We start from the raw sequence: 27447 nt of genomic DNA on the forward strand, positions 1-27447 counted from the left end.
TTCCATCATTTATTCTTGCAAAAACGAAATGTGAGAAACTAACTATTATGCCTACCAAAAAAATAGTAGCCTGCTATGGGACAACGGGCTGCTTGTCTGCTTGCAAGCTCTGTCTGATTATTTAGGCTAAACGTAGCAAACAGCCTGGATTTATGGAGATTGTAATTAATATCGTAAAACTTCATGATGATTGTTCGTTTGTTATACATCACAAACTAACCTTTTCCGACAACGTTGAGGAGGCAGTGGGTCTCACCAGACAACCGCGACAACATCTTTCGTCTAGGGCCGCGATAGATTGTCATGCAGACTCAACTCAGGTGCTGGTCGCGTGCAGCGCTGCAGCTACAGTACGTAAACAGAATTTGCCCTCCCTCTGACTTTCGCTCTCGGTGCCCCAATGGAATAGCCTGGCTAACGCCTCCCACTTCTCAAATGAGACGTGGTCTGGCAACCAGACGTTCATTTTCTCGTATTTGAAAAAATGCCCAGATCCGTTCATTGGGCGCCACGGATGTCAATCAAATGCGTCTCTGCATAGCTCTTCATGGTCTTGCTTTCTCCCCTGTTCTGTGATTGGCCTCCAACATCAGGCGAAAATGGGGGCGTTAGTTTCCAGACTGCCTTAGCAGCGTGAAAGAAATCGCCGCGCAAGGCAGTATGGGAAACCCAGGCTACCAATGGAAGTGAATGAGGCTACTTTTACTTTGCGATTTAAAAAAAAATCTAGGCCCACGTGAAATAAATTGTAGCCTACGATTTATTATTATTTTTTACCCTCGGAAGGGCAACAGTCGAGAAGGGCATATGGGCAGTTGCCCGAGCAACCTGAGCAACCCCCCTGTGCACGTCCCTGTGACCATCCATTGTTACAATGTTACAAAATGCGCGATCTTCTCCATGCATGTAGCCTACGGTTATAAGTAAAGTGACACGCATAGGCATGTATTAAAAGAGATTTCTGTTAAATACATTTTATTTTCAGTTGTCAAAAGTGGTGGGGACAAAATCTGTGATAACAAGTGCTGGGTACATGAAAGCTACCCAGCGTCGTCGGTTAAAATGAACATGCCTCCGTTTTAAAATAGCCTATACACATTTCGAAGTATTCCTAGCATGTAAATGTAGCCAAAATGTCCATCTTGTCCATCTCTTTCGTCTTCGCCTTGACATTGACAATAATAGCCTATTCACGGAAATGCGGCCTTGTAACCATAATGAATTCATGAATTAATCTAAGGTTGCCTTTCGAGTATTTCAGGTTGAATTGAACGCTATTTCCTTCTGATAGGCCTATAGGCGATTTTCTAAAACCATTTTCATTCATTTCAACAATGGTTTATTGAAACGTCGTTTGATTAATTTCGCCAGTCATCACTTTCATTTTAATGATTAAATGAGACGGATATGTGGAGCATTTCTCTCCCTCTCCATTGACCAAAACGTTGCTCTGGCATCTCTGCTGGACTGACTGAGTTATAGGCTACGTCGAGTGAGAGAGCTGTGAGGTAGGCTGTAAACATTCGAAAACTCTGCAACTGCAATCTAACATGCCGAGCGTCATGTCTCTTTTCTCCGCTTGTCACCAGCGCGGTGTCCTCGGGTTTTTCCATGAGCCGAACCTTCATATTATTAGGGCGGTCTATGTTGCCCCCTTGCGGTTGCAGTTTTAATTACAAAGTCCCGATTCATCGGGATTCCCGATGTGCGGGAAAAAAAGGAGCATTCTCAACCCGTACCATCTGTAAGCTTTTTATCACTGTTGCAGCATCTACTTTAGCTGTTGGAAAAATGTCCACCCATTTAGAATAATTATCAATGTTACAGTTTTTTTCAATCGCTAACAAGCGTTTGTCCATTCAGTTGACACATTTTCAAAAATCTAAACAAGGTTAGCACAGTATCGGTCTTTTGTGGCCATACCATTCACACATTTCATGTCGTTTTCACACAGTATGCAGTCAGCGAATACATTTTCACAATGCTTACATTTTCTTAACAGACCAACTATACCTCCCAACAAAAATGGATTGTTTTTGTATTATTTTCAAATGTTAACACACAACATCCCACAATAGTTAAAACAATATTCCAAACCTTAGATACAGTATAAAAACCTCTGCTTCTGCAATGTTATCAATTCAAAAGCAATATAGCTCAGCTGATAATAAACAAACAATCGAATGATTGACACATAGATGATTTATGTTGGGTAAATTGGGCCAACCACAGCTGATTCCAGTCTGTCTTTGACTCAGTGGCAGGGGTTAATTCTCTCTATTGCATTGACACTTACACAGTAAAACGAGGAGGTGATGTTTTTGGAAGCAGAAACAGAAAAAGACAAATACTGTAATGTCTGGACGAGGAAGAGTAAGAGTAAAGGGCCCAGGGAGAAGAGCAGGCCCAGTGAGAGATGCAGTGAGAGGTGCAGGAGCACGGAGAGGAGCAGGTGCAGAGATCAGACACACAATATTGTGCTTTTTTTTTTAGTTCACCCCCTTTTTATCTGGGCTTTTTTGCTGTTGTTTTTTGTTCAGAATGATGCTGGATTACATGTTTTGCATACAAATACCTGTAAAACTAAAACATAAAAGTCTATGCAGTTTTTGTAATGTCAACAATAGCCGGTATTTTGAAACCTACAGTAAGCGTTACTTGAGAATGGCCATTTCACTCACGCTTTGCCTGATTCACGTTCGGCGTGAAATGTATTACAGCTGCATTACAACTTACCGCCACTAGGTGGCAGTACAGTCCGCTGTAGCATTGCTGCGGTGTGATTGATACTGTAGCCCAGTTCTACTCATTCAATAGGCGGCCAGGAAGCAACCTCCAGTGGCCCAGCCCATATAGTAGCCTAGGCTATATTTCGGAAATGCCAACAGAAATCCCTAGGAGCCTAGTCACCTACAGACTGCAACAATACAACTCTTTTATTGTTTTGTTTTTTCGGGTGTTTGTAAATTCAGTCTGGCACTCTGAAAATGTTCGCAAGGCTCTGCACTTCGAAAAAGACGAGCATGAACTAACAAACTATTTGTCATAGTTCAAAATTGCCATTAACACAAGCAGCAGATTGAAATAACACTTTATGTTTCATTCGAGAGTTTGACAACAGTGAGGATGATTAGCACTATGCAAACAAGTTTTATTGAGTTAGACTGCTTCTCTATAGGCTAATAGTTCCGTAATCTGACGTAGGCTATTTCGTCATGAATGTAATTCTGTAATTTCTCTTTGGATAGCTATCCATCTATCCAATGGCGTCAGTGTAGTTTTCAGGGGACAAAACGCTATTTTACAGCTTGGTTTGATAAGTGCTGCGGACATACATTTTATATGATCTTAACGATGTTGAGGACTGTTGCGTTTCTGACTCTGCTGCGCTGTTGTCGCCAGAACTAGGCTATATTTAGGTTACTTTATCAGCTTCGTACTTAAATGGCTCATTCCGAGGATAGTTCTATGGTTTCTATCATGTCCTCAGGACTCGGCTCGCCCAAAAAAAAAGAAACCAGAGCCAGAGTGATGCTGAAATCGATGTAGTCATTCTAACTCCACGAAAATTACCACCGCCGCTGGTTAGTTTGCTTTGGTTTGTGGAGTATCCATATGAATTTGAGAAAATGTATAGGCTTTAGACCTACATTCTCGGGGGGCAGAGACATTTTTAAAGGTAGTCTAGGCCCTCTATGAAATACAGTAGCCAAAGCATAAATCTTTTAATCGTAGTTCCGTGGGCTATTCGAAATTACGCTCTGATCAGCGGAAGACGGGAGCAGTGAATCTAAATATTGGTCGTTTATCGAAGAACAGTAGCCTATACCATGCCTTACCATTATCTTTGATATTTCAGTGCATGGTTTTGAATATTTTAACAGTTGCCAAAAATATAAGGGATTCAGTCAGTCTGAACGCACGATCAAAACTTCTGACATGCATACTGACGACTGTCCATCAGATCAGAGTCTATGCTCTGTCAATCTCAGACTCTCACAAAATTAAGGAAGCAAGTAAAACGCAAGATGCACGGGAAGTAGGAGTATGAATGATGTAGCCTACGTTTCTTAATGATTGTCGAAATGTTTCTTTCGGTGGGAAACACGTCCGGCATGGTCCAGCGACATATCGTTATAGTCATTCATTCACCACATGATAAAATGCAGTCTAGCTTGACGTACAGTAGGCTAGACAACGGTAGGCCTATGCCTATCTCTGAATCAACATGAACATGAGTAGGCTATACCTATATCTAAGTTGCTAGAACTTTATTTTGCGTAGCTATAATGTAGGTCTAGTCAATGGTGAAAATGAATCACCGCTCACTGTCCTGTCAAGCGTAGCCATGTATTAAAGACATTTTATTTTCAGTTGGCAAAAGTGATGACAAAAAGTGTTAAAATGACGCCTATCTATCTATCTGTCTATCTATCTAACGCTCAGTTTCACTTGCGCAAAAAGACGAGCATGAACTTTGCGAGGTTATCCGGTTCCTCAAATTGGTGAGGGTTCTGTTACATCTGCGATCAAGTGATTTGAAACATAGAAAATATTATAACGATTAGTCTAGTCTAGTCTTTGACTTTTGAGTCGTTGTCCAAGCATCTATGCCGTGCCGACGATGGCTACCACAAAGCCATTCTAAATGGCTCCGAAATGGGCAGCAGCATCAAGTGTTGGAAGCTAACTGTACCACCCCCCCTCTGTGAGCTGGCCTCTGCTTAGAACACGAATTTAAAAATCCCCCACCCCCCAAGAGCAGTTTCACACATCATTAGCAATCTTTTGTATATGTTGAGTGTGCGTCTGCAACAGTGAGCCTACTCCTTTTCGGCTTTCGGAAACAGCATCATTTTCGCCGGGGACCGGGTAGCCATGTCTCCACCACTTTTTATGACGAACGATTTTGTCCCCACCACTTTTTAAATGTTTATCAATTCATCGAAAAAGTTGGTGCCCACCAGTGATGCGCGGGTACGTGTCTGAACGGCCCGCCCCGCCCCGCCGTTAACAACTAACCCGACCGCAACTCGGACCACAAAAAAGAAGGCCTTTTTTTGTTCCTTGTCAGCGTTCATCCAAAAATTAGACTATTTCAACATTGAACATAATTAGCCTAAGGATTTTCCTATACAAATTCTGTTTCAGCCGTTCCTCACATGAATGCGTTGAGACTCCCAAGCATGAAATGCAGGCACAGAATATTACCGTATTACTATTAAGAAACTCTTTATTAACGTCTTCATCAATGGACCAAAACAAAAATCAAAACGTAGGTTACGAATGTAACTATGGATCTGTGAGACCGAGGGATGACCGTCACTACGGTCTAAAAAGGAATGATCACCTTCGTTCTGCCTATCACCGAGACCATATGTCAAAATAGTCATGTCCATGACCTCCGGAAGCAGAACGACTTGCGTTAATAAATAGCAGAGAATGCTCCCGGGTCAGTCTCCTATCCCTGAACGCCTCAGAATGGTCCGAGCGACAAGGATAGTGACGGTCATCCCTCGGTCTCACAGATCCATAGTTACATTCGTAACCTACGATCTGTTTCGACCTCACTCTGACCGTCACTACGGTCTAAAAAGGGATGACACATACCAAAAGGGTCGCGAGGAACCCAGAATCAATGATTAAAACCTCGCTCGGTCACGGACATGAGGGCGGCATCGCCGACTGGAGGCGGGCGAGTGACATCCACCCTGTAAAAACGGGTAAAAGTGCATGGCGTCGACCATGAGGCCGCTGCACAGATATCGTCTGCTGCTACACCCCTAAGGGCAGCCCAAGACGTAGCCATACTCCTGGTAGAGTGAGCCCTCATACCAGAAGGAACCGGTATGCCCTGTGCCCTGTATGCATGGGAAATAACCTCCACCAGCCAATGCGAGAGTCTCTGCTTGGAGAGTGGAAGCCCCTGCCTTGCTGCACCGTAACAGATGAAAAGCTGAGAGTGCGCCTTCCGCAATGACTGCGTACGGGCCAGATAGGCCCTCAAGGCCCTGACTGGGCACAGGGTCAGCAACTTGTCTTGCTCTGCCTGTGAGGTGGAAGAAGGCTGGAATTGAGTCACCTCCAGAACCTGGTTAATGGACTGCGGATTAAGAACCTTTGGCAAGAAAGCTGGATTCGGCCAAAGTGACACGCTAGCACCTCCTGCCTGCCACCTAAGGCAGTCGTCACTAACGGAGAGAGCACACAGCTCACCGACACGTTTCGCCGAACAGAGGGCTAAAAGAAATGCAGTCTTAAGCGACAAGGAACGCAAATCTGCGTCTAAAATAGGCTCATACGGGCCTACAGTAAGTGACGTTAAAACCGTGGGCAGATCCCAGCCCGGTGCCCGCAAAGTGCGACCTGGACGCAACCGGCGGGCTCCCTTCAAGAACTGGCAAACCAAGGGATGCCTACCAAGGGGACCATTGTCCACACCCTGGTGAAAGGCCGAAATCGCTGAAGCATATACCTTCACGGTACTGGCCACCTTGCCTTGATCCAATTCGGACTGCAAGAAACGTAAAACCTGTGGCACGGGGCAAGTCGCTGGCTCGAGGCCCATGCCAACACACCAATCTGAAAAGATTCCCCACCTGAGTGCGTAGCAAGCTCTAGTGGATGGAGCCCTGGCGTTATTTAGCGTGTCCTGAACAGACACATCTACCTGCTCAACGACGGGCCCTGCAGGGGCCAGACCCACAGACAGAGGGTCCCTGGGTTCGGATGCCAGATCCGCCCGTCTGCCTGTGACAAAAGATCCGCTCTGCATGGCAACTGCCATGGATGACCCTGCAACAGCTGGAGCAGGTCCGGGAACCAAGGCCTCGCTGGCCACCGTGGAGCCACCAGCAGGACAGAGTGATGGCCCTCCTGGATCCTCCGGAGAACCTGCGCTATGAGCGGGAGTGGAGGAAAAGCATACAACAAGCCTGTCGGCCATTCTTGTGACAGAGCATCCAGGCCCAAACTGCCCCCCTGCCCTGTGAGGGAGTACCACTCCGGGCAGTGTGTAGTCTCCGCCGATGCAAAGAGATCCACTTGTGCGATCCCGTACCGCATCCAGATCTGGCTTACGACCTCCGCGCTCAATCTCCATTCTCCCGGCAGTGGCCCCGTCCTGGAGAGAATGTCGGCTGCTCTGTTCTCCACACTCGGGATGTGCACCGCCCTCAGTGAAGACAGCCGCGGCCATGCCCAAGTCAGTAAGGCCTCCGCCACCTTGAGGCACCGCTGGGACCTCGTTCCCCCTTGGTGATTGACGTAGTACACCGCCACAGTACTGTCCGTCCTCACGAGAACGTGTTGGTGTTGTAACACTGGCAGGAATCTCTGCAAGGCAAGATGGATGGCCTTCAGTTCGAGGACGTTGATGTGCTCCAACGTCCATGGGGGCTGCCACGTGCCCCTCGCCGTCCGTCCTTCCCAGACAGCTCCCCAGCCTGTCAGGGACGCGTCCGTCGAAAGGACCTGTCTCCTGTGTGGAAGGCCCCCCAGTGGGACACCTCGGAGTAAGAACTCCCGGTCCCTCCAAGGGCGCAGGGCTCTGATGCAAGCCCGGGACACACGCAGTCTCACCTGCCTGACGCTCTTCGGGTGAAGACCGAAGGCGTTGAACCAGCACTGCAGGGGGCGTGCCCTCAGCAGGCCAAGAGGAACTACCGCTGCAGCTGCTGACATCAAACCCAGCAGCTTCTGGACTCTGTGAGCAGTCGAGAGACCACCCAAGCGGAAATGACCCAGCATGCCGAGCAGGCTGTCCGCTCTCCGTGGCGTGAGAGACGCCGTCATGCCGACCGAGTCGAGGAGGACACCGAGGAACTCTGCCTGTTGGCGGGGTTGCAGGTTGCTCTTTTTGTGGTTGACCTTGAAGCCCAGGAATTGAATGTGGGCCAGAACAGTCTCCGTGTCGCGCACTACCTGTTCTCGGGAGGGGGCGCAGACGAGCCAGTCGTCCAAATACGGCAGTATTTTGAGACCGCGAGCCTGAAGGGGGGAGAGCGCGGCTGACACCACGCGAGTAAAAACTTGTGGGGAGAGTGAAAGGCCGAAATGTAGGACCTGGAACTGGAATGCCCTGCCCTGGAAGGCAAAGCGCAGAAAGGGCCTGTGTTCCGGGCAAATCGGAACGTGGAAGTAGGCGTCCTTTAAGTCCAAGGATGTGAACCACTCCCCCTGCCGGATGGACTGCATCACCACCCTTGTGTGGACCATCTTGAAGGGCAGCACCTTGAGATACTGATTCAAGGGCCTGAGGTCGAGAACGGGCCGAAGACCGCCATCCTTCTTTGGGACGATAAAATACTTGCTGTAGAACCCAGCGAGCTGTGCGCTGGGCGGTACTTCTGAGATGGCCCCTTTCAGAAGTAGCTCTTGAACCTCTGTGGCAAGTGCGGACATTAAAACCGGGTCTTGTACAGACGTTACCTTGACCCCTGAAAACATAGGGGGCCGTCGTCGAAATTGCAATCGGTAGCCACGAGCCACCGTGGCTACGACCCAAGGGTCTGGGACAATCCCCTCCCAGGAGGTCCGTGACAACTGGGAAGGACAATCGACGGGCGCCCCTGGGATGCTATGCGGGACCACCACCGCGGCCCGCACCCCTACCTGTGCCTCGCTGTGGACCCCCTCTACCCCTGGAACGGGGATATGGGGCCGATCTCCGGTCGGGTGGACGAAATCGTCGGTCACCAGAGGACTGTGGGATGTTCCCCCTCGGCGGAGGCCGGGCCGGCAGCCGCGGCCTATATCCGCCCACGGGCGCCCTGCTGACCGTTGAGGCAGGCTTACGGCACACACGCTGGACAGCTTCCCTCGACGCTGCAGCACGTTCAGCGCGGTCGAGCACCTCCTGGGATCCTGGGTGGAAAACATGCCCAGGGGTAACTGGGAGGTTCAGCAGCTCCTGCTTGATGGGCTCTGGCAGGGAGGTCTGTGCCAGCCAAACCTGCCTGCGGCACAACACCGCGGAACCCATGGCGTCTCCCACATCACGGGTCAGCTGGGCGTGGGATGACAGAGCTGCATCCAGCAGGGCCCTGGCGTCCTGGTCGTCTCGACTCAGCGTCTTGCGAAGCGACGCCAGCGTAATGGCCAGAGCGTTACCCATCCGGGCCGCTCGTGCTGCTGCATTAAACGTACGAGTGGCCAGGCGGTCCGTCATCGCGCCCTCTTTACGGGGGCAGCGTGGATTGGGCGACACCCCAGTGAGGCCCAGAGATGTCAACGCGGCCATTGACGGCTCGACCGGTGGCATGTCCCCGAGTCCAGTCTCCACGGGGTACGTGGCTGTTGCTAGCTGGCGGCAGCCTGCATTGAACTGCGGGCGCAGCGTCAACTTACCCCATGATGACCACAGCATCGCCGTGTAGTCAGGCGGCACCGGCACGGGGGGCGGTGGGGTAGCACAAGGGATGCCCTCCCAGATACCTCCCATGGGACCCGGAGCAGGTGTGGGCGCCTCAAGGCCCAGGATGTTGGCAGCGCTCAGCACCCGCGCCATCAGGGAGCTGACGGGGACCTCTCCCGCACCCACGGAGCTGTCACCCAGCACTGCAGAGCCCGTCTGCAGATCACCCATGAGGTCGTCACCTGAGTGGTCTGACTCTGTTCGGGGAGCATAGAGGGATAGCACATCCGCATCGTCCCGTTCCTCCTCCTCACCATGGCTCTCAGGCCTGGATGAGAGGGTGCCCTCCTGGCCAGGGGGCAGGGTGTCTTGAGAAGAGGCCCGGCGATCTACCAGCCGGTCCATCTTCTGTGCCAGAGCCTGGAGAGCAGAGAGGATCTGGAGCGACTCCGCGCTACCACCCTCGGTCGCTGCAGCTGTCGCCAGACGCTCAGCAGGACGCTCAGCCGGACGCTCAGCCGGTCGCTCAGCCGGACGCTTAGCTGGAGTGGGTGCAGCTCCCTGGGACAGCCTGTGGGGGGACCCACGCCGTCGGTCCCGCTTGTGAGTGTGCTTACGGCCATGCCCGCTGAAAGGGAGTGGCTGGACAGGGGAACGTCGCCTCTCTTGTCGGCCCCCATGCACGTGGCCGCATATCAGGGCGGCCCGGCGTTGTCTCTCACCCCTGGAGAGGTCGCAGGCGGCGCTGCAGGGGTGGTCGACGTCCTCCAGGACGTGTGCAGCCCCAAGACACATGGGGCACTCCCTGTGCCCATCGCTGGCACTCATGGAGGCGCTGCAGATCCTGCAGCAGTGTGACGCCATCGCAGGCCCAAGAAGCCCAGGCGGTGTCGACGACTGGAGCCCTCCTCGATCAGTCCACCAGGGTATTCCGGTGGCCCGCACCAGCGCACGAATGCACCTAGCAGGCGCACACTAGCCCCACCAGCTGCGAACAGCGGTCTAGGGTGCCACAGAACCAGAGAGGTGGCCCGCACCAGCGCACGAATGCACCTAGCAGGCGCACACTAGCCCCACCAGCTGCGAACAGCGGTCTAGGGTGCCACAGAACCAGAGAGGTGGCCCACACCAGCGCACGAATGCACCTAGCAGGCGCACACTAGCCCCACCAGCTGCGAACAGGGGTATAGGGCGTGGCAGGGGAGGCGACACAGAGGAGCACTGCAGCGATCAAACAAGAAGCACACAATAACAGCACAAATAAAGCCAAAAAACAGGCTATACAACAACAGAGAACACCCCAGAAATAAATCCAGGTACACTCAAACAATAAACCACTGCACAAGCAGGCTACAGTAACAGAAATATCACAGCAAGGTGATTACTTACCGTGCCACAATAAATAATAAACTCCTCACTGCACAAGCAGGCTAGAGGAACAGAAAATTACAGCAACGTGATTACTTACCGTGCTACAATAAATAATAAACTCCTCACTGCACAAGCAGGCTAGAGCAACAGAAAATATTACAGCAACAGTATTACTAACCGTGTGTGTTTGTGCAGGCGTGTGTGTTTGTGCGTGCGGAGACCTTGATCCGACCGTAAATAAAACGTAGACACTGATTAAAAGATGCACTTGCTTGTGCTACATTCTTATCAGCGATCATTGAAAAACTACTTCCTCGTTTGGGGCAAAGCCATCGATATCTCAGCAAGTGCTGCTTGCTTTCCGGTCCTGACAGTGCAGCGGGCACAGAATGAAGCACAAATTAGCAAGTGCATCTTTTAATCAGTGTCTACGTTTTATTTTTATAACGTAGCACAAATGTATTACATTCGTCAATGTCGACGTTTTTTAGTTATAGTTTTGGATGTTAGTACAAACAACAATCCAGTGGGATGGGATCACGTCTCACCGAGTCTCGCAACCGAGTCCCTACCGGTGCAGCGAGAATATTTTCGCGGACCAAACGTTGATAAAACGCCGAGTAATCTTAAGTAAACAACTTTATTTGCTTAACAATATGGTGTATTTGTGAAAAGAACGATGCACGTTCCTCGTTTGGGGCAAAGCCATCGATATCTCAGGACGTGACTATACGCTTCGTTTCCGGATCTGACCGTGCAGGGGCAAAGCCTCGAAGGCTTTGTGCAGGGGGTCTGACCGGTCTGACAGTGCAGGCTGCAGCTGGACGGTCGTGGTCAGACCAGGAGTGCCTGTGAGTGTGAATGAAACGATGTAGCCCTGTCATTAACAGCCCTGCCCTGTTAGTAGCCCTGTGTTAGCCCTGTCAGTAGCCTATCTTACTGTCTATGGTCGTTAATCTGGAGCAGTCCTCCGGCTGAGAGGAGCAAACGCTCCACCCAGATATGAGCTCCAAGGCCCTGGGCTGCCAGCTCCCTCAGCTCCCTCAGCTCCCCTGGCTACCTGTGTGCTTTTTTTCACGCTTCACCCTGATACACGCTCCTGGAGGGGGTGGCGTACGGTCGGATCAAGGTCTCCGCACGCACAAACACACACGCCTGCCTCCCTCAGTAGCTGAGTGACTGTTTTTGTCCATCACCTCCAACAGTAGGCTACTGTCAGCGCCAATTTCTCTTTTGCGTTCTCCTCTCTACCTGGAGACCGTCACCCGCCCTGCCCAAGACCCGCCTTAAAGAGAAGACTAACCAATGAGAGATAAACACGGACGTGACGTAGTTCCCGCCATGGGTGATGGGAGACTGACAGATTGCAATGTGTTTTGGAATCGCGTTTGCCATTGCCATTTGAATTTTGAGACACAAAGAGCGTGACAAAGTGCTATGCAATAACGGGGGCGCTATTTCTGCAAACCGGGCAAAACTTTTGGCCAAAAAATATTCAAAATGTTTTCAATATTTTTTTAAAAAACTTTTTCAAAAAACAATTACAAATTAAAAAAAAATTAAAAATAATTAAATTCTACATTGAATTTTGAACATTAAATTGCAAAAGTAATTGACAATTAAATGATGAAACTGAATATGGAAAATTGAAATGCAAAATGAATTGCCATTTGAATTTTGAGACTAAAGTACCATGGCAAAATGGAATGCAATTCAATCCATGTCTTTTAAAATGTTTAACCAAAATACATCAAATTGATTTGATGATTGCATTGCCACTTTGTATATTAAAATGCATTTTGAAAGAAAGTATTGCAAATTGTAATATTAAATTGCATAATGAATTAGCAATTGCATAATGTAATGTCTTTTAGAATTGCATATTGCAGAATGCATTCTCATTTGAATTTTGGAACTCATATGCTTCCATACAAATAATATGCACCCGTACCACGCAGGTAGCGAATTACGTAAGTGATGCCTTACCTTACAGAAGTCTCGAAGTCTCTTCAATACTCACAAGGTCTCTGAGGCGAGAAGGAGAAAGAGACTGACCCGGGAGCATTCTCTGCTATTTATTAACGCAAGTCGTTCTGCTTCCGGAGGTCATGGACATGACTATTTTGACATATGGTCTCGGTGATAGGCAGAACGAAGGTGATCATTCCTTTTTAGACCGTAGTGGCGGTCAGAGTGAGGTCGAAACAGATCCAAAACCCATAGAGCCCGATTGAGTGCGTCATTGCTTGCTCTGCGAAACCTTTATTGCACGAAAGAGCAGACGTGGGGCTTTCCAAGGAGCCACTTTATAAGTTGCGCAAGGACACACATTGCATGCTCATACCAATTGCAGGCTATATGCCTTGATGACATTGAATTAAGAAGTATTTCCTGATTGGGGACACTTTTAGTTTATTTGTCTTTCAGTCCATGGTTTTACCATTCGATCTTGCTACAAATGATCAGACTTGAGAAGCACGCATCGCATCAGCAACTTCACTCAGTAGCCGAATCGAAGGGGCCAGCAGTTCGAGAAAAAAGTTGCAGATCATAGACAAAGAAAGCATATGCTCTGAGAACAGAACACAACTGCATGTCAAGTGTAGCCGAGGGTCTGTCTACGCAGAAACAACAAGTGCACATGTTCGTGACAAAATATGGGGAATAGAATCGCGTTTCAGTGGGAATGTGTTTTCTTGACCCATAACCGCGGGTGACATTATTATGTGCAAATCTAACAACTGAGATGCATCCCCTATAATCATTAGGCTATAGATCAAAAAAGACAAGTAGAACACACAAACAACCATAGGATTCATGAGGTCATATCATTTTTAAATAAATTAAGTCACCGTTAATGCGACGGGGCAAACATGTGTTTCTTAGCGTCTTGAAACTTTCTTCTGAGAACTGAAAGTCCGATCAAACGTCATTCAAAGGCAGTCCATAATTCAAATGAAATGGTTTTCTAACGAAAAAGTCCTACCTTTTATAATAGGCCCAAATAATAGAATATTTAAATAGACAAGATGGGTGTGATGCCTAATTGTTTCCCGCCTGATCAAAACCGTTCAGGAATTATTTACGCAAAACTGAAACGTTCATAATTCATTCTCCCTCCTTCGCTTTCGGTTCAGAATGAAACAGCAGAGAGCATAAACCATATATAGTTTCTCCTGTAGGCCTATTTTAGGCTATTTGACAACAGCCAGCTATACATTTCAAATAAACATATAGCCCAATGTATAGCCTACATAGGCAAGAGGTTTGTGGTGCGTCGGAAAATGGGACATTAATTGTTTCCTGCATTTAGAATCAAGAATAACATTCGTGAACGATTTTGTTTTGTTGCCAGCATAAAAACAAGCGTAGGCCTACCATCACCCTATCCGCACATTTGAAATAAAATGTATGAATTGACCCAAAAACGAGAACACAAGGACATAGGCTTATGTTTTTAGTGGAAACTGGCCTCGTGACCTCATGAAACCGTTAGTGACAGCAAAACCAACCTAAACGAAACAGCCAGATGCCTCTTCATACAATAGGCTAACAGAAGACACCTTCATAAACAATAACAAGTTTTGTCGTGAGACTAGGCTATTAAAAGCAGAAAAGATGTTCAGCTTGCTTCGGGATTGAATTCAATTTGGGACTGTTTGGCTAGTGGTAAATGCCGACATTCCTAACCCTGCTCACAAGTGCCACCTGGTGGTTGTTTGGGACATTGCAGCTTCACTTGGGAAAAATAAATAAAATACACGTGATTCACGTGTGATTCTCATGAGAATCTCACGTGAAAGCGGCCAATGTCAACCAACGCCCACTGTAGTTTACTCTGACTGCATGTATCTTGTGAAGTGAAAACAAGCTTCATTCTTTGACAAAATAACTTCATTTTGAGTCAGGTTTCCAGTGTTTTGGTAAAGTTAGTGTGTGCAGAGAAATGACGAGTTAGTGTATGTAACAAAATGTGGTGTAACAACATGGAATGTGCTTTTGAGAGGAAAATGATCCATTTGGCCAATAGGCCCTTTTCACGTGATGTCAGCAGCTGGGTATCAGTTCGTCCGGTAGCAGTACAGTCATAACATAATTTAACTTTACTCTCAAATCAATGCATCTACGAGAGCAATGATTGCAAACGATAACTGAACATAACGTTAGTCCTAACGTTTAGGAGACCCGTGCTATACATAGCAGCAACTTCAGCTAGCTAACATGTTAGCAAGTTGGTTTGATATTAACGGGCCAAAACGCTGCCTTCTAAGATACCTTACAGGGGAGAGAGGCATCATGTCACGTCCGAAACAAAAACGCTGCCTTCTAAGATACCTTCGTTTTGCCCAGTTTTGAAGGCAGCATAGATGTATCCTTCATGCTGCCTTCAACGCCCAAAAGTTCTATTTAACTATGATGTCAGTGAACGGTAAAATGCTTCCATTCACCTCTTTGTATTTAGCTTGCAAAAATCACGATAGGTCTGTTTACACATCTAAAGCATGTTTATACTTCAAATTTCGACTCCTCTCCTCCACAACACCATCCCCGGGGTCTTAACAAGTGAACCGCGTTGGCTGGTCAGGGTTTTAAAGCATTTCCAGAAATCGCCCAGTCATTACACATCAGTGGCAATTAATTTGCAATGACTAGCATGCTAATTAGCGATATACGCTAACGCACCTAAAGATGGATGAACGATTTACATAGCCTATAGCCAGAGGTTGAAAGTAACTAAATACATTTACATTTACATTTACTGTATTGAGTAGTTTTTTGTGTGTATTTTGCACATGACGACGTCTGAGCGAAACACCGAAGTTTATAAACATTAGTGTTTTTGTTTGTAAATAATAAATAAATATAACTATTCATGTATATCCCGTGTTACATTTAACTTCTAAAATGTTTGCGATATTTTCTTTTGCAACATAACAAAATATGACTGATACAATTTGAAGGGCCTTAATTCTTCCTGAAGCACTGTTGAGGACATTAAAAACTGAACATTCGCACTGAACAGTTGGTTATGGAGGAAAGTGAAACCGTCTCACAATGCAGCAGCATCCGTTCCCACACACACACACACACATGCACGCACCCACATACACTTGCATGCACGCACGAACACACTCCACCACACTGTCTCCACCACACTATCACTCTAACACTATCACGATGTCTCAGGTCTATAGACATATCACTATCAGTCAGACAGTCAGTTTCCAATGGAACAGTAGTCTGCACTTGTATTAATGTAATGAAGATATCCTCTTCATCAGTTGTTCTACTGTGCCTCCGTACTGGTAAGTCATGTCTTCCACTCTTTAAAAAACTTTCCACAATTCAAAGTTCCATCAAAACCATGTTTGTTTCCCCATCATTCTTGTTGATTGACACTAGATGGATGAACCATTTACATAGCCTATAGCCAGAGGTGGAAAGTAACGAAATACATTTACATTTACTGTATTGAGTAGTTTTTTGTGTGTATTTTGGGTTTTTTGAGTAGATTTAAAAATCGGTATTTTAATTTAATTTAATTTAATTTTACTTGATTACATTTTGAGTGAAGTATTGTACTTTGTTACATCACAAATCCAATCAGTTACTTGAGCAAAAAAAGAAAAGAGGAAAAAAGTGAATTGTTGGAACTTCTAAGGTGACAATAATCAGCATGTCCTTCAATAGGGCATGAAGCGGTCCACTAGCGATGCTCAACTAAATAAACAACAGATAGCCTACTTTATGAATCGTTGTGCAGGTGGACTATAGGCCTACCATTTTGTGCTTTAGCAAGGGACCTTAGATAGTCTATTAGCCTATTTATATACGAAAAGGCAAACTTTACATTTTGTCTGACATTCATTTTGACATTTAATTTGGACATTGAAATATTCAGGTAAAATAAAATATACAGTGGAAAGCATACATACAATTTAGTATTAACCCTCATGTGCCTGACCATTCTAATTTTAAAAAGGAGAACTTTAGTGTAATTTTTCATGAAGATCTCCATTTCTCAAGGTCATGGAGTATGAAAAAAACCCCTAGACAATCGGTATTACTATAATTTAGCCACCTTAGCTGCCTCCCTAAACAAAAAAGTAACTAAGTAACTTTTACCTAACGATGTCGGGGGTCCACCGAATAGAGATTGAGAACGTGACGTAAAACGCAACGCATTTTGGGAATAGGTGGCCCAAAACTTAAGTTTTTTACTGACGTGCGGGAACAACGAAGTGCAGTTGTCGAAATGCCGTTTACCTGCTGTGTTATAAAATTCAATAGAGTAACATGAAGCTTATCTTTTATCGTTTTCCAGCGTGGACAAATAATAGTACACGCCATGTTTCAGACGTGACAAAAAGGCGAGAAATGGCATGGATAGCAGCAGTAAGGAAGCGCAAGATTATGTTCTGTTTTTTGCACAATTTTTCCCCGCTTAGTTTTCATTATTATCATGCCAGAGCATAGACCCAGAACACTAGTTTACATGGGCTGGCATCAAGCGAGCCAAACGCACCCATAATTCTTTGTGTTTTGATGACGTTGGTCACATGTCTTAGCGATCTCTATTGCTGATCTGCAGGGTCGCTCACTGCTTCAGACTGCTCGGTGCTTCTGCTGCTACTGCTTCTGGTGCTCTCCAGACGGCCTGCCTAGCGCTGTCTTCGGTTGGTCTGATTAGGGGCGGAGTGGTAATCGGGAGATTCGGGACATTTCCCGCCAGGCCGGCCGGCCTGATGTTGCATTTACACTGGCCCAAGACGTGACTGAGCGGCCGCTGGAACATTTGTTATCATAAGATATTTTCTCAAGTGTTTCCGTCATCTGAAATCGCTCATCGTTAATTGCTTCTTGATGGAAACCAACCACTATTTAAACCATTCAGTTGCGATATATACCTTAGTCATGGTTACCTTACATATTAATTACAGGCCTATTCATCTCAGTTCTCTCCGATCAGTGCATTTGTGTGTAGCCTTGGGTGTCTTCATTTAATTCTTCATATTATTAAAAAGTGTTATTTAACTCTTTTGGTCACAAATACATTCAAAATAGAACAGCCTCCTGGGAATGGCAAATACGTTTGCTAGGTCAGTCTATTACAGAAATGTAGGGGGATAGATGAGCGGCCCCTCCTCTAATGGCATGGCCCCTTAGCCTACACTATTCGTGAAAGTAGCGTTTTGATAGTGAACGGATTAGGTGTTTGCTTGATTAATATGGAAGGCAAGAAGAGGAAAGAGAAAGAGGGGGCTGAAAAAGGCAGAATTAAGAAGAAGCGACTGCTGGAGGAGCATGCATCTAAATGCTCAAAACAGATTTAGGCTACCCGTAGTCTAGTCCACGGCCATTACGAGTGCAGGTAAATTTGACAGAATGAAAATCATTGACGCAAAGCTCAACTACGTTAGGCTAGACGGAAAATATCACAAGCTAGTTAACTCATGTAGCCTACATTTCAAACGAATAAATGGCTTACAGTTTTTTTCAGTGACTGACATAGCGTTTGTCCAAACAGTTGTCACGTTTTCAAAACTCTAAACACATTGCGGCCATACCATTCACCAGTGGCGGTTCTAGGATTTTTCTGTAACAGGGGCCATTAAGGGGCCAGATGTTACATTCAGGGGCCGAGTACAGGGTACATCCAAGCACAGAAAATAATTTATTCAGTTCAAGTTTTCTCATTTATTTATACTGTGCGTAAAGGACACAATGCATAGAACTCATTGAATGCAACACACCACACGCACATACTCTTACCCTTATACTCTTATTTATACTATGCATAAAGGGTACACTGCATACAACAATGCATAGACCACACACACACACACACACACACACACACACACACACACACACACACACACACACACTACTACAGAAATACTGCCAAGCCTGAAAAGCTCATGGAACATCTCTTTGAAAGACTCCAGAAAAGCAACAAACTCAAGGAGCGTGGTCACTTTTTTCTATCCTATCCAGCACTCTCTTGATCTGATACACATACTCTTACCCTTATACTCTTATCTATAGGCTACTATGCATAAAGGGTACACTGCATACAACAATAGACACCCCCCCACACACACACACATTACAGCAAGCCTGAAAAGCTCATGGAACATCTCTTTGAAAGACTCCAGAAAAGCAACAAACTCAAGGAGTGTGGTCACTTTTTTCTATCCTATCCAGCACTCTTGATCTGATACACATAGGCTACTCTTACCCTTATAGGCTACTTATTTATTTGCTGCAACTGAGCAGAGCAGCCACTCATTTAATATGAGCCCTAAGCTGTTTTAAGGGCATTTTCACTACCTCTAGTTAGAAGCATTTATTCTGGTCATTGTAAGTGCCATTCACACATGCTACATATTGCTTTTTTCAGCACAGTCCAGATCTGCCACAATATCATGTATAAATACTTGCATTGATTTGATTTAGATTTTTAAATAATACAAATTTGAAAAGCGTACTATACAAATTCTTACATTTTGACGTGTAGGCTATCTCACCACAGCAAGCTGACAGCTCAACATGACTTGCATGGTTGTGTAGGCCTGACTGTCCTGAAAATGGCAATATAAGAACCATGATGGAGGTATACTTTGGGGCTGAGCAATTTACAGAAATATGTGGTGTGTGCCTTCCAGAAATAAATGGCAATTTTTATTTAGTGATGAAAAAATGACTTTCTCTCCATATTTGTGACACTAGCTGATCTCTCCATATTTGTGACACTAGCTGATCTGACATGACTTGTTTGCGATAGCACACATGACGTGCACAGATGATGATTCTCTATAATATTTGTTTTACTGCATTGCAATGAACACAGTAAAGGCAAAAAGTGTTTATTTGACAAACAAATTTGGATGCAATATGAGTCTTGAATTGGATACCATACAGGAGTTGGCATTCACACATTTCATGTCGTTTTCGCACAATATGCAGGCAGTGAACACATTTCCACAATGCTTACATTTTCTTAACAAACAACAAAATGATGGATCGTTTTTCTATTATTTTACAGATGTTACTGTTAACACATGACATCCCACAATAGTTAAAACAATTCCAACCCTCAGTAACCTCTCCTTCTGCAATGATATCAGTTCAAAAACAATATATCTCAGCTGATAATAAACAAACAATTGAATAACTGGCACATAGATGATGTTGGGTAAATTGGGCCAACCACAGCTGATTCCAGTTTGTCTTAGACTCAGTGGCAGGGGTTACTTTTTACATTTACATTATACTTACACAGTAAAAGGAGGAGGTGATGTTTTTGGAAACAGAAACATAAAAAGACAAATACTGTAGCCTAATGTCTGGATGAGGAAGAGTAAGAACAATGGGCCCAGGGAGAAGAGCAAGGTGCGGAGGTGCAGGAGCAGTGAGAGGAGCAGGCCCAAGGAGATGGCAAGGTAGAGATGTAAAATGCTTTTGACTTTTGATTACAGTATATGTTACAGTATATGTGGACATACATTTCCCAACCAAGAAATTTAGTGTAAAAATGGTGTATTGCATGTTTTGCATGCAAATGCCCGTAAAACTGAAACATGAAAGTCTGGACCTGGACCTTCATAGATTGACTATATTACATTTAGCCAACATTTTGTTTGTGTTTATAATATACGGAAGGTGGTCGTGCTCAAGGCATGGGTGGGTTGGGCCGGCAGTGGGCTGGCGGCGGGTAGGGGGCCGGTGTGGTCAGAATATTCCCGGTGGATTTTAGTGTCCCACTCCGCCCCTGTGCACATCGCCAACCTTGAACATTGGTGGGTCCACATTGCTTGGGGCCATGGGAAACCATTTTTCCCAGCTGCTACAGTTGCCAACAGGGTTTTCATTTGACATTAGCTCTGGAATGCAGTGTGAATCGTCGCCCCCGTCTCCCTCTGCTATTCTGTCCTCTAGAACAGTACGACTCATTACAAGTGTGGGCCTCGCTGTTCCACAGATCAAACATTCTTTATCTTGAGATCTATGAGATTTTGTTGGCATCCACCCTGATTACAACTCCCTCAATTGTTTTAGAGCCCGAATTAATGCCAGATTTGTCCCTGCGGTTCAAATTAACCCTAATTAATCCCATGGGGTCTTTACCTGACACATCAGCTCCCATCTGTAAGTAAAACACATCCTTTGTTTCACTCTCTGTTGTCCCCTTACAATTCTCTTCATTCCTCTTCATTCCACCCCTTCAGATCAAATGGACTTACCAGACCTGCTTTTATGTTCACAATGATAGGCTGCTTTTTCTCTGGTGTTGATCTGCTTCCCCGTGCTATGTTGATTTTATCTTTAAACAAAACGCCTAGTTACTCTAGCCCCGGCTTTGTCCCTGAACCTCTGCGGTTCCAGGACACGTCTGGTGCCGTTATCCAACTCTTTTTCTCTCCAGTCCACCACCACACATCTACCCAATGTCTGCACCCGGGCCCATAGAGTGTGGGGTAACCTGTCCCCAAACTGTCTGGTGTACCCGCATACGGACAAGCATAGATGTTGCTATTCTTCCCCTTCTCTTTGTTAGATTTACAGTCTATCACATCACAAAGGTCAAATTGAAACATCATGTCTTTGCTGGTGTCAACCTCCAGAATTACCTTAGCTCCACAGCTGTCCACTCTACTCTCCGCTGGGCTGCTCAGCCCCCAGAGAAACAGCAGCGTCACTAATCCCCTCGTTTTCATCTGATCCATATCCCCCCTGACGTTTGATTTTTATGTTGTTGTTTTTTTAAACTAACGCACAATGTGCAAAATGATGCCAATTATCTTCACCCTCCTTGTCTACAGTGGGTACGGGTTGAGAATGCACCTTCTCCCGCGGGACTCCCGAAGAGATCCCGCAGTGCGTCAAGCCGATTTTTTTCGAGGCTAAGGCAATGTACCCAAACAACCACCAGGTGGCAGAAAGTTTCAACTGCATTTAATGATGAAGACCGCATATCCGTCAATAGTCGACTCCTTAATCTCACTGAATCATTAAAATGAAGGTGATGACTGGCGAAATTATTCAAACGACACTTCAATGAACCATTGTTGAAATGAATGAAAATGGTTATAGAAATCGCCTACAGCCAGCGTTATAAGAAATATATAAGTAATAGTTAAAGTCTTCTTCCGTATTAAACAGATAGCCTAAGGGACGCTCTTTGTTCCGTAGGCTATTTTAAGGAACTACTCAATGCACACACACTGGGTAAACTGGCGCGCTACAAACATTAAAATGTCAAATCATATTTATTTCTCTTTGTCGCCATGATATTGGGGGAAACGCGGAGAGGCGAGATGGTCAGTCCTCGTATTTGTTCTTCGCGTTTCGTTATAAGAAATATATAAGTAATAGTTAAAGTCTTCTTCTGTATTAAACAGATAGCCTACGGGACGCTCTTTGTTCCGTATTTTAAGGAACTGCTCAATTCACACACACTGGGTAAACTGGCGCGCTACAAACATTAAAATGTCAAATCATATTTATTTCTCTTTGTCGCCATGATATTGGGGGAAACGCGGAGAGGCGAGATGGTCAGTCCTCGTATTTTTTCTTCGCGTTTCGTTATAAGAAATATATAAGTAATAGTTAAAGTCTTCTTCTGTATTAAACAGATAGCCTACGGGACGCTCTTTGTTCCGTATTTTAAGGAACTACTCAATGCACACACACTGGGTAAACTGGCGCGCTACAAACATTAAAATGTCAAATCATATGTATTTCTCTTTGTCGCCATGATATTGGGGGAAACGCGGAGAGGCGAGATGGTCAGTCCTCGTATTTTTTCTTCGCGTTTCGTTATAAGAAATATATAAGTAATAGTTAAAGTCTTCTTCTGTATTGAACAGATAGCCTACGGGACGCTCTTTGTTCCGTATTTTAAGGAACTACTCAATGCACACACACACTGGGTAAACTGGCGCGCTACAAACATTAAAATGTCAAATCATATTTATTTCTTTGTCGCCATGGTAGGCCTATGGGGGAAACGCGGAGAGGCGAGATGGTCAGTCCTCGTATTTTTTCTTCGCGTTTCGTTATAAGAAATATATAAGTAATAGTTAAAGTCTTCTTCTGTATTAAACAGATAGCCTACGGGACGCTCTTTGTTCCGTATTTTAAGGAACTACTCAATGCACACACACTGGGTAAACTGGCGCGCTACAAACATTAAAATGTCAAATCATATGTATTTCTCTTTGTCGCCATGATATTGGGGGAAACGCGGAGAGGCGAGATGGTCAGTCCTCGTATTTTTTCTTCGCGTTTCGTTATAAGAAATATATAAGTAATAGTTAAAGTCTTCTTCTGTATTGAACAGATAGCCTACGGGACGCTCTTTGTTCCGTATTTTAAGGAACTACTCAATGCACACACACACTGGGTAAACTGGCGCGCTACAAACATTAAAATGTCAAATCATATTTATTTCTTTGTCGCCATGGTAGGCCTATGGGGGAAACGCGGAGAGGCGAGATGGTCAGTCCTCGTATTTTTTCTTCGCGTTTCGTCATAAGAATATATAAGTAATAGTTAAAGTCTTCTTCTGTATTCTCTGCCACATTCGACAACAGCATTCAAGTTCCTTCTCAGCACGATGACGTGACTTTGCTTGCTGTTTGCCCAGATTAGAACAACATGCTCGAATTCACCAACAGAGTCGCGGCAACGTTGGTAGATACCAGTGATGCGCGGGTACGTGTCTGAACGCCCCGCCCCGCCCCGCCGTTTACAACTAACCCGACCGCAACTCGGACCGCAAAAAAAAAATATTGAAATACAGGACCCGACCCGCTTCCCGACCCGCTTATTGTAAAAAGTAGCCTAGTCTAACTTAGTCGTAGCGTCATTGAGCTATGCAAAATTGGTATCTCATATGCATGTAAAACAATAATATAGCCTATATTGCCTAATTATATATAGCCTATAATTGCTCAGAATTTGGGAAACATGCATTTAGTCTACCTTTTTTTTGTTCCGTGTCAGCATTCATCCAAAAATGTGGCTGTTTGACTCAACATTGAACATAATTAGCCTAGGATTTTCCTATACAAATTCTGTTTCAGCCGTTCCTCACATGAATGCCTTGAAGCTCTCCCAAGCATGAAATGCAGGCATAGAATATTATTAAGAAACTCTTTATTAACGTCTTCATCAATGGACCAAAAGTCCATTGCTCCGCGATTACAAATTGCAGCGAGATGAAACCTTTATTGCACGACGTGGGGAAGAGCAGACGTGGGGCTTTCCAACGAGCCACTAGGCCTATAAGTTGCGCAAGGACGCACATATTGCATGCTCATACCAATTGTAGGCTATATGCCTTGATGACATTAAATTAAGAAATATTTCCTGATTTGGGAAACTTTTAGTTTATTTTTCTTTCCATAATACCATTCGATCTTGCTGGAAATTATCAGACTTGAGAAACACGCATTGCATCGGCAACTTCGCTGCTCAGTAGACGATTCTGCCACTTTCTGTAGAGGCCAGCAGTTCGAGATAAAAGCTGCAGATCATAGACAGAGAAAGCATATGCTCTGAGAACAGAACACAACTGCATGTCAAGTGTAGCCGAGGGTCTGTCTACGCAGAAACAACAAGTGCATTTCTACATGTTCGTGACAAAATGTGGGGGATAGAATCGCGTTTCAGTGGGAATGCTGCAACTTATGTCTTTTTCTTCTAAAGACAATTATGTACGATATAAATGACAATTTATTTTTTTTACCGACCCGACCAAACATGACCCGCATATCATTAAAAATATTTTTTCTTGACCCATAACCGCGGGTGACCGCGGGTGACCGCGGTCGCCCGCTCGATTTGGATCAGCCCGCGCATCACTGGTAGATACGGATGCCTGCTCTTCAGAGCCATCACCACAAAGGAGCACTAGAGCCTGGTGCAAAACCACCAACTGGGATGGATCGAAGGGCAAGCAAGCACTGCCACACAACGTCAAGACCTTTGTCAACACTAAGCAGAAAGTTTCCTACGATGGGGAGAAGTGGCCGCAAGGACTGCATCGATAAGATCAACGAATGCCTTCGCAAGCCCCGAAACCCTGGCGATACATTTTCTTTCCTTTAATTCAATAAAACATTGTTTATCTGAAGAACTTTTCCGAGGTTGTCTTGTCTACCAAATCCTAAACTTAAATAGAGTAAACATTTTATCTTATGAAAAAACTCTTAGGGGGAACAGTTAGGCAGCCCTTCCTCCATTATCGTAGTAGGACTATAGGCAATTTATTAGAGGGGTCAAAAAAAACTAATAAAGTAGGCTAGACTAAATGTGTCACTTTAGTGATTGGCTCTTTCAAATGCAAATTAGGTGGATGGGCTTTTGAATGGGCCTGCTGCAGGTGAGAGGACAAATCCTACGAATTTATTGTTTTTAGAAAGTGCCATTATCATTGCCATATTCTCTTAAAACATAGGCTATATATTTGAAAACGAGTTGATTAAAGGCTTCTAAAGGTGTCTCTATAATATGATAAAATCAGAGATTGAGATGTGTGTTTGGAACAGTTTTTCAAATCCCCCGGGGGTATTTAGACCGTTAAGCACTCATTCACAACTGTCCCATCGCTAAATGCTCTCTTGTGTCGCGTGATCACACAAGTATACCTGTCGTTAGGGATGGGTATTGATAAGTTTTTATCAATATCGATGGCATTATCGATTCTGCCTATCAATCCAATTCCTTATCAATTCTCTTATCGATTCCCCAAAAATGTAGGTGCACCCACATTTTTCATTGCATCGCCTTTTACGCCAAAAGGTCACCTTTTATCGCTCTCCTTTCATATAATGTGAATGATTTTTTAACAATAAGGCGTAGAAAAAGCTTGTCTAAACACAATAAGGAATATACATATTCTTTATAAAGAATTATAAAGATGTATATATAGCCTACAGTATATATATAATATAATATAATTCTTTATATATTCTAATCTATACTACTGACATTTCTGATATTCATGACATTCATGACTATTCATATTACAACTCTGCCTCTTTAATTCAGCTGTCGGCTTGAAGCCTCAAATTGTAAACAAAGTAGCATAGTTGGCTAGCTTAGTCTACTGGTTGGACTGTTCAGTTTCCCCACATGTGTTTAAGTTGCAAGGTAGGCTAATACTTTTTCTCCTTGGGACAGGCCCTTTTGAGTCTTAGAGTTGGAAAACATTGAGATGATCAGTCAACTTAAATGCAAGAGTTTGAATCAAATTTGTGCAGTAGCCTCGCTATGATGCTAACCGAAATTAATTATAGGCTAATGTCGCTAGTTGTCTTCTATGCGTCATTGCTTTCACGATTGTGCATGTCAAGGGGCGTGTGTCCATTGAGCGCGCACGAGAGAGGGAGAGGGAGAGAGAGCGGGCCAAGGGGGTTACTTCTATACAGTTATGGCAAAGTAACACAAAATTTCAGGAAAACCAGAAAAAGTCCGACGTCATGCAGGCTGAGGGAATCGTTAAGGGAATCGATAACAAAAAAGACGTACGATGTCGATGGAATTGATAAGTTAAACCCGGTTCCAAGACGGAACCGGTTATCGATGCCCAACCCTACCTGTCGTAGTGTGCTTTTAATTTGATATGCCTTTATTATCTCCGCCAAGGATATAGGATGAACAAAGTCTATGGATTTGCTATCCAGTAGCCTAATAATTAGGCTATGTGCCACGTCCGATTTCGCAAGTGGTGTAGTAGCCTAGGCTACATTTAAAAACAGACAGCCGCCTGTGAGATCCATTTCATGAAGAGCATTATTGTCTTGTGCGATCATTCCCCCTCCCCCACACTCGTCTAACCAGTTCACTACATTATAGCCTATAGCCTATGCGGCACTGAGGACGACACTTGAGCCCGACACTATGTCAATGTAAAAATGTGTGTGAGTGCGCGCTGAACCACGAATTAACATATTAACTTTTCTTTTCAGCAGACATCGCAAACATAAAAAGAATCTCAAAACAGGAAATCTTTCATTTCTTTTAATAAATCGATTCATTTTGTTTTGACGGGTTCCGGAGAGATTCTTCGACTGGGTTTCGAACCCCGGTCGCTGGCGTACGATACCTATGCTTCAACCACATGCGCCACAACTGGATGTGAATTTCGAAAGGCTTCCCAGCTAACAATTTCTGGTTAGGAGAACGTTTTTAGAACGTTTTTTTCCTGGTTAGGAAAACGTTGCCTGAAAGTTGCGAAAGTTGCCACAAGGTTCCCCAGGAAAGTTTTCTTGACGAAAATACTACGTTTTTTTCTGGTTGTTTATTTTGGTTAGCAGAACGTTCTCCTACCCTTTAGGGAACTTTACTATATTTGGTTGCATTAACGTTCCCCTAACCTCCCAGCAACAAAGTGTAAAGGGGGAAAAAATATGTAGAATTATCGTGACATCCTTGCATGGCTCGCTGCACACTCGCCGTCTGCGACGCCAGCCTATCTGTAACCTGGGAGAGCGAACGTCTCTGAAGGCAATGACTAGTATACGAACCTTCACATTAGCTGCTTGCTGAACTGCGACGAATACAACCCGTTAATATGTCAGTGTGTCAGCTAAGTATTTAAATGCGGTTAGGTCTAATACTTTCTTGTCTACGGTGTCTTTTCCTATAATAAACGATTAGTCAGATCAAAACATAAGCAGAGCAGGCGCTAGCCTAACACACTGTTTCAA

General features: G+C 45.0%; 2 protein-coding genes across 2 annotated transcripts in view; one reads left to right on the top strand and one right to left on the bottom strand.

The window, feature by feature from the left end:
• Positions 1-6666: 6666 nt before the first annotated feature.
• On the bottom strand, positions 6667-9442 carry LOC134061670 (uncharacterized). Its single transcript, XM_062517423.1, has 2 exons — positions 8954-9442; positions 6667-8865 (listed from the first exon to the last, which is right to left on the bottom strand). Exons 1-2 carry the CDS (start codon positions 9440-9442, stop codon positions 6667-6669), a joined length of 2688 nt encoding a protein of 895 aa, XP_062373407.1.
• A 6444-nt stretch (positions 9443-15886) lies between these two features.
• The window catches only part of LOC134062096 (cytidine monophosphate-N-acetylneuraminic acid hydroxylase-like), a 146763-nt gene continuing 135202 nt past the window's right edge, over positions 15887-27447 (top strand). Inside the window, exons 1-2 of the mRNA XM_062517979.1 lie at positions 15887-16032; positions 20789-20878. Coding sequence (XP_062373963.1) covers positions 15987-16032; positions 20789-20878 — 136 coding nt within the window. The 5' untranslated portion in view covers positions 15887-15986. The remainder of the gene's footprint in view (positions 16033-20788; positions 20879-27447) is intronic.

The sequence above is a fragment of the Sardina pilchardus genome, chromosome 17 (genome assembly GCF_963854185.1).
Source record: "Sardina pilchardus chromosome 17, fSarPil1.1, whole genome shotgun sequence".
In the NCBI taxonomy this organism is placed as follows: Eukaryota; Metazoa; Chordata; class Actinopteri; order Clupeiformes; family Clupeidae; genus Sardina; species Sardina pilchardus.

Bases quoted from the DNA above. Each gene is read 5' to 3' on its own strand.
- LOC134061670 (XM_062517423.1), bottom strand. From the start codon at position 9,442: ATGGGAGGTATCTGGGAGGGCATCCCTTGTGCTACCCCACCGCCCCCC. The intron at 8,866-8,953 runs GTTTGGCTGGCA...TTTTCCACCCAG, and splicing joins CGGTGTTGTGCCGCAGGCAG to GATCCCAGGAGGTGCTCGAC.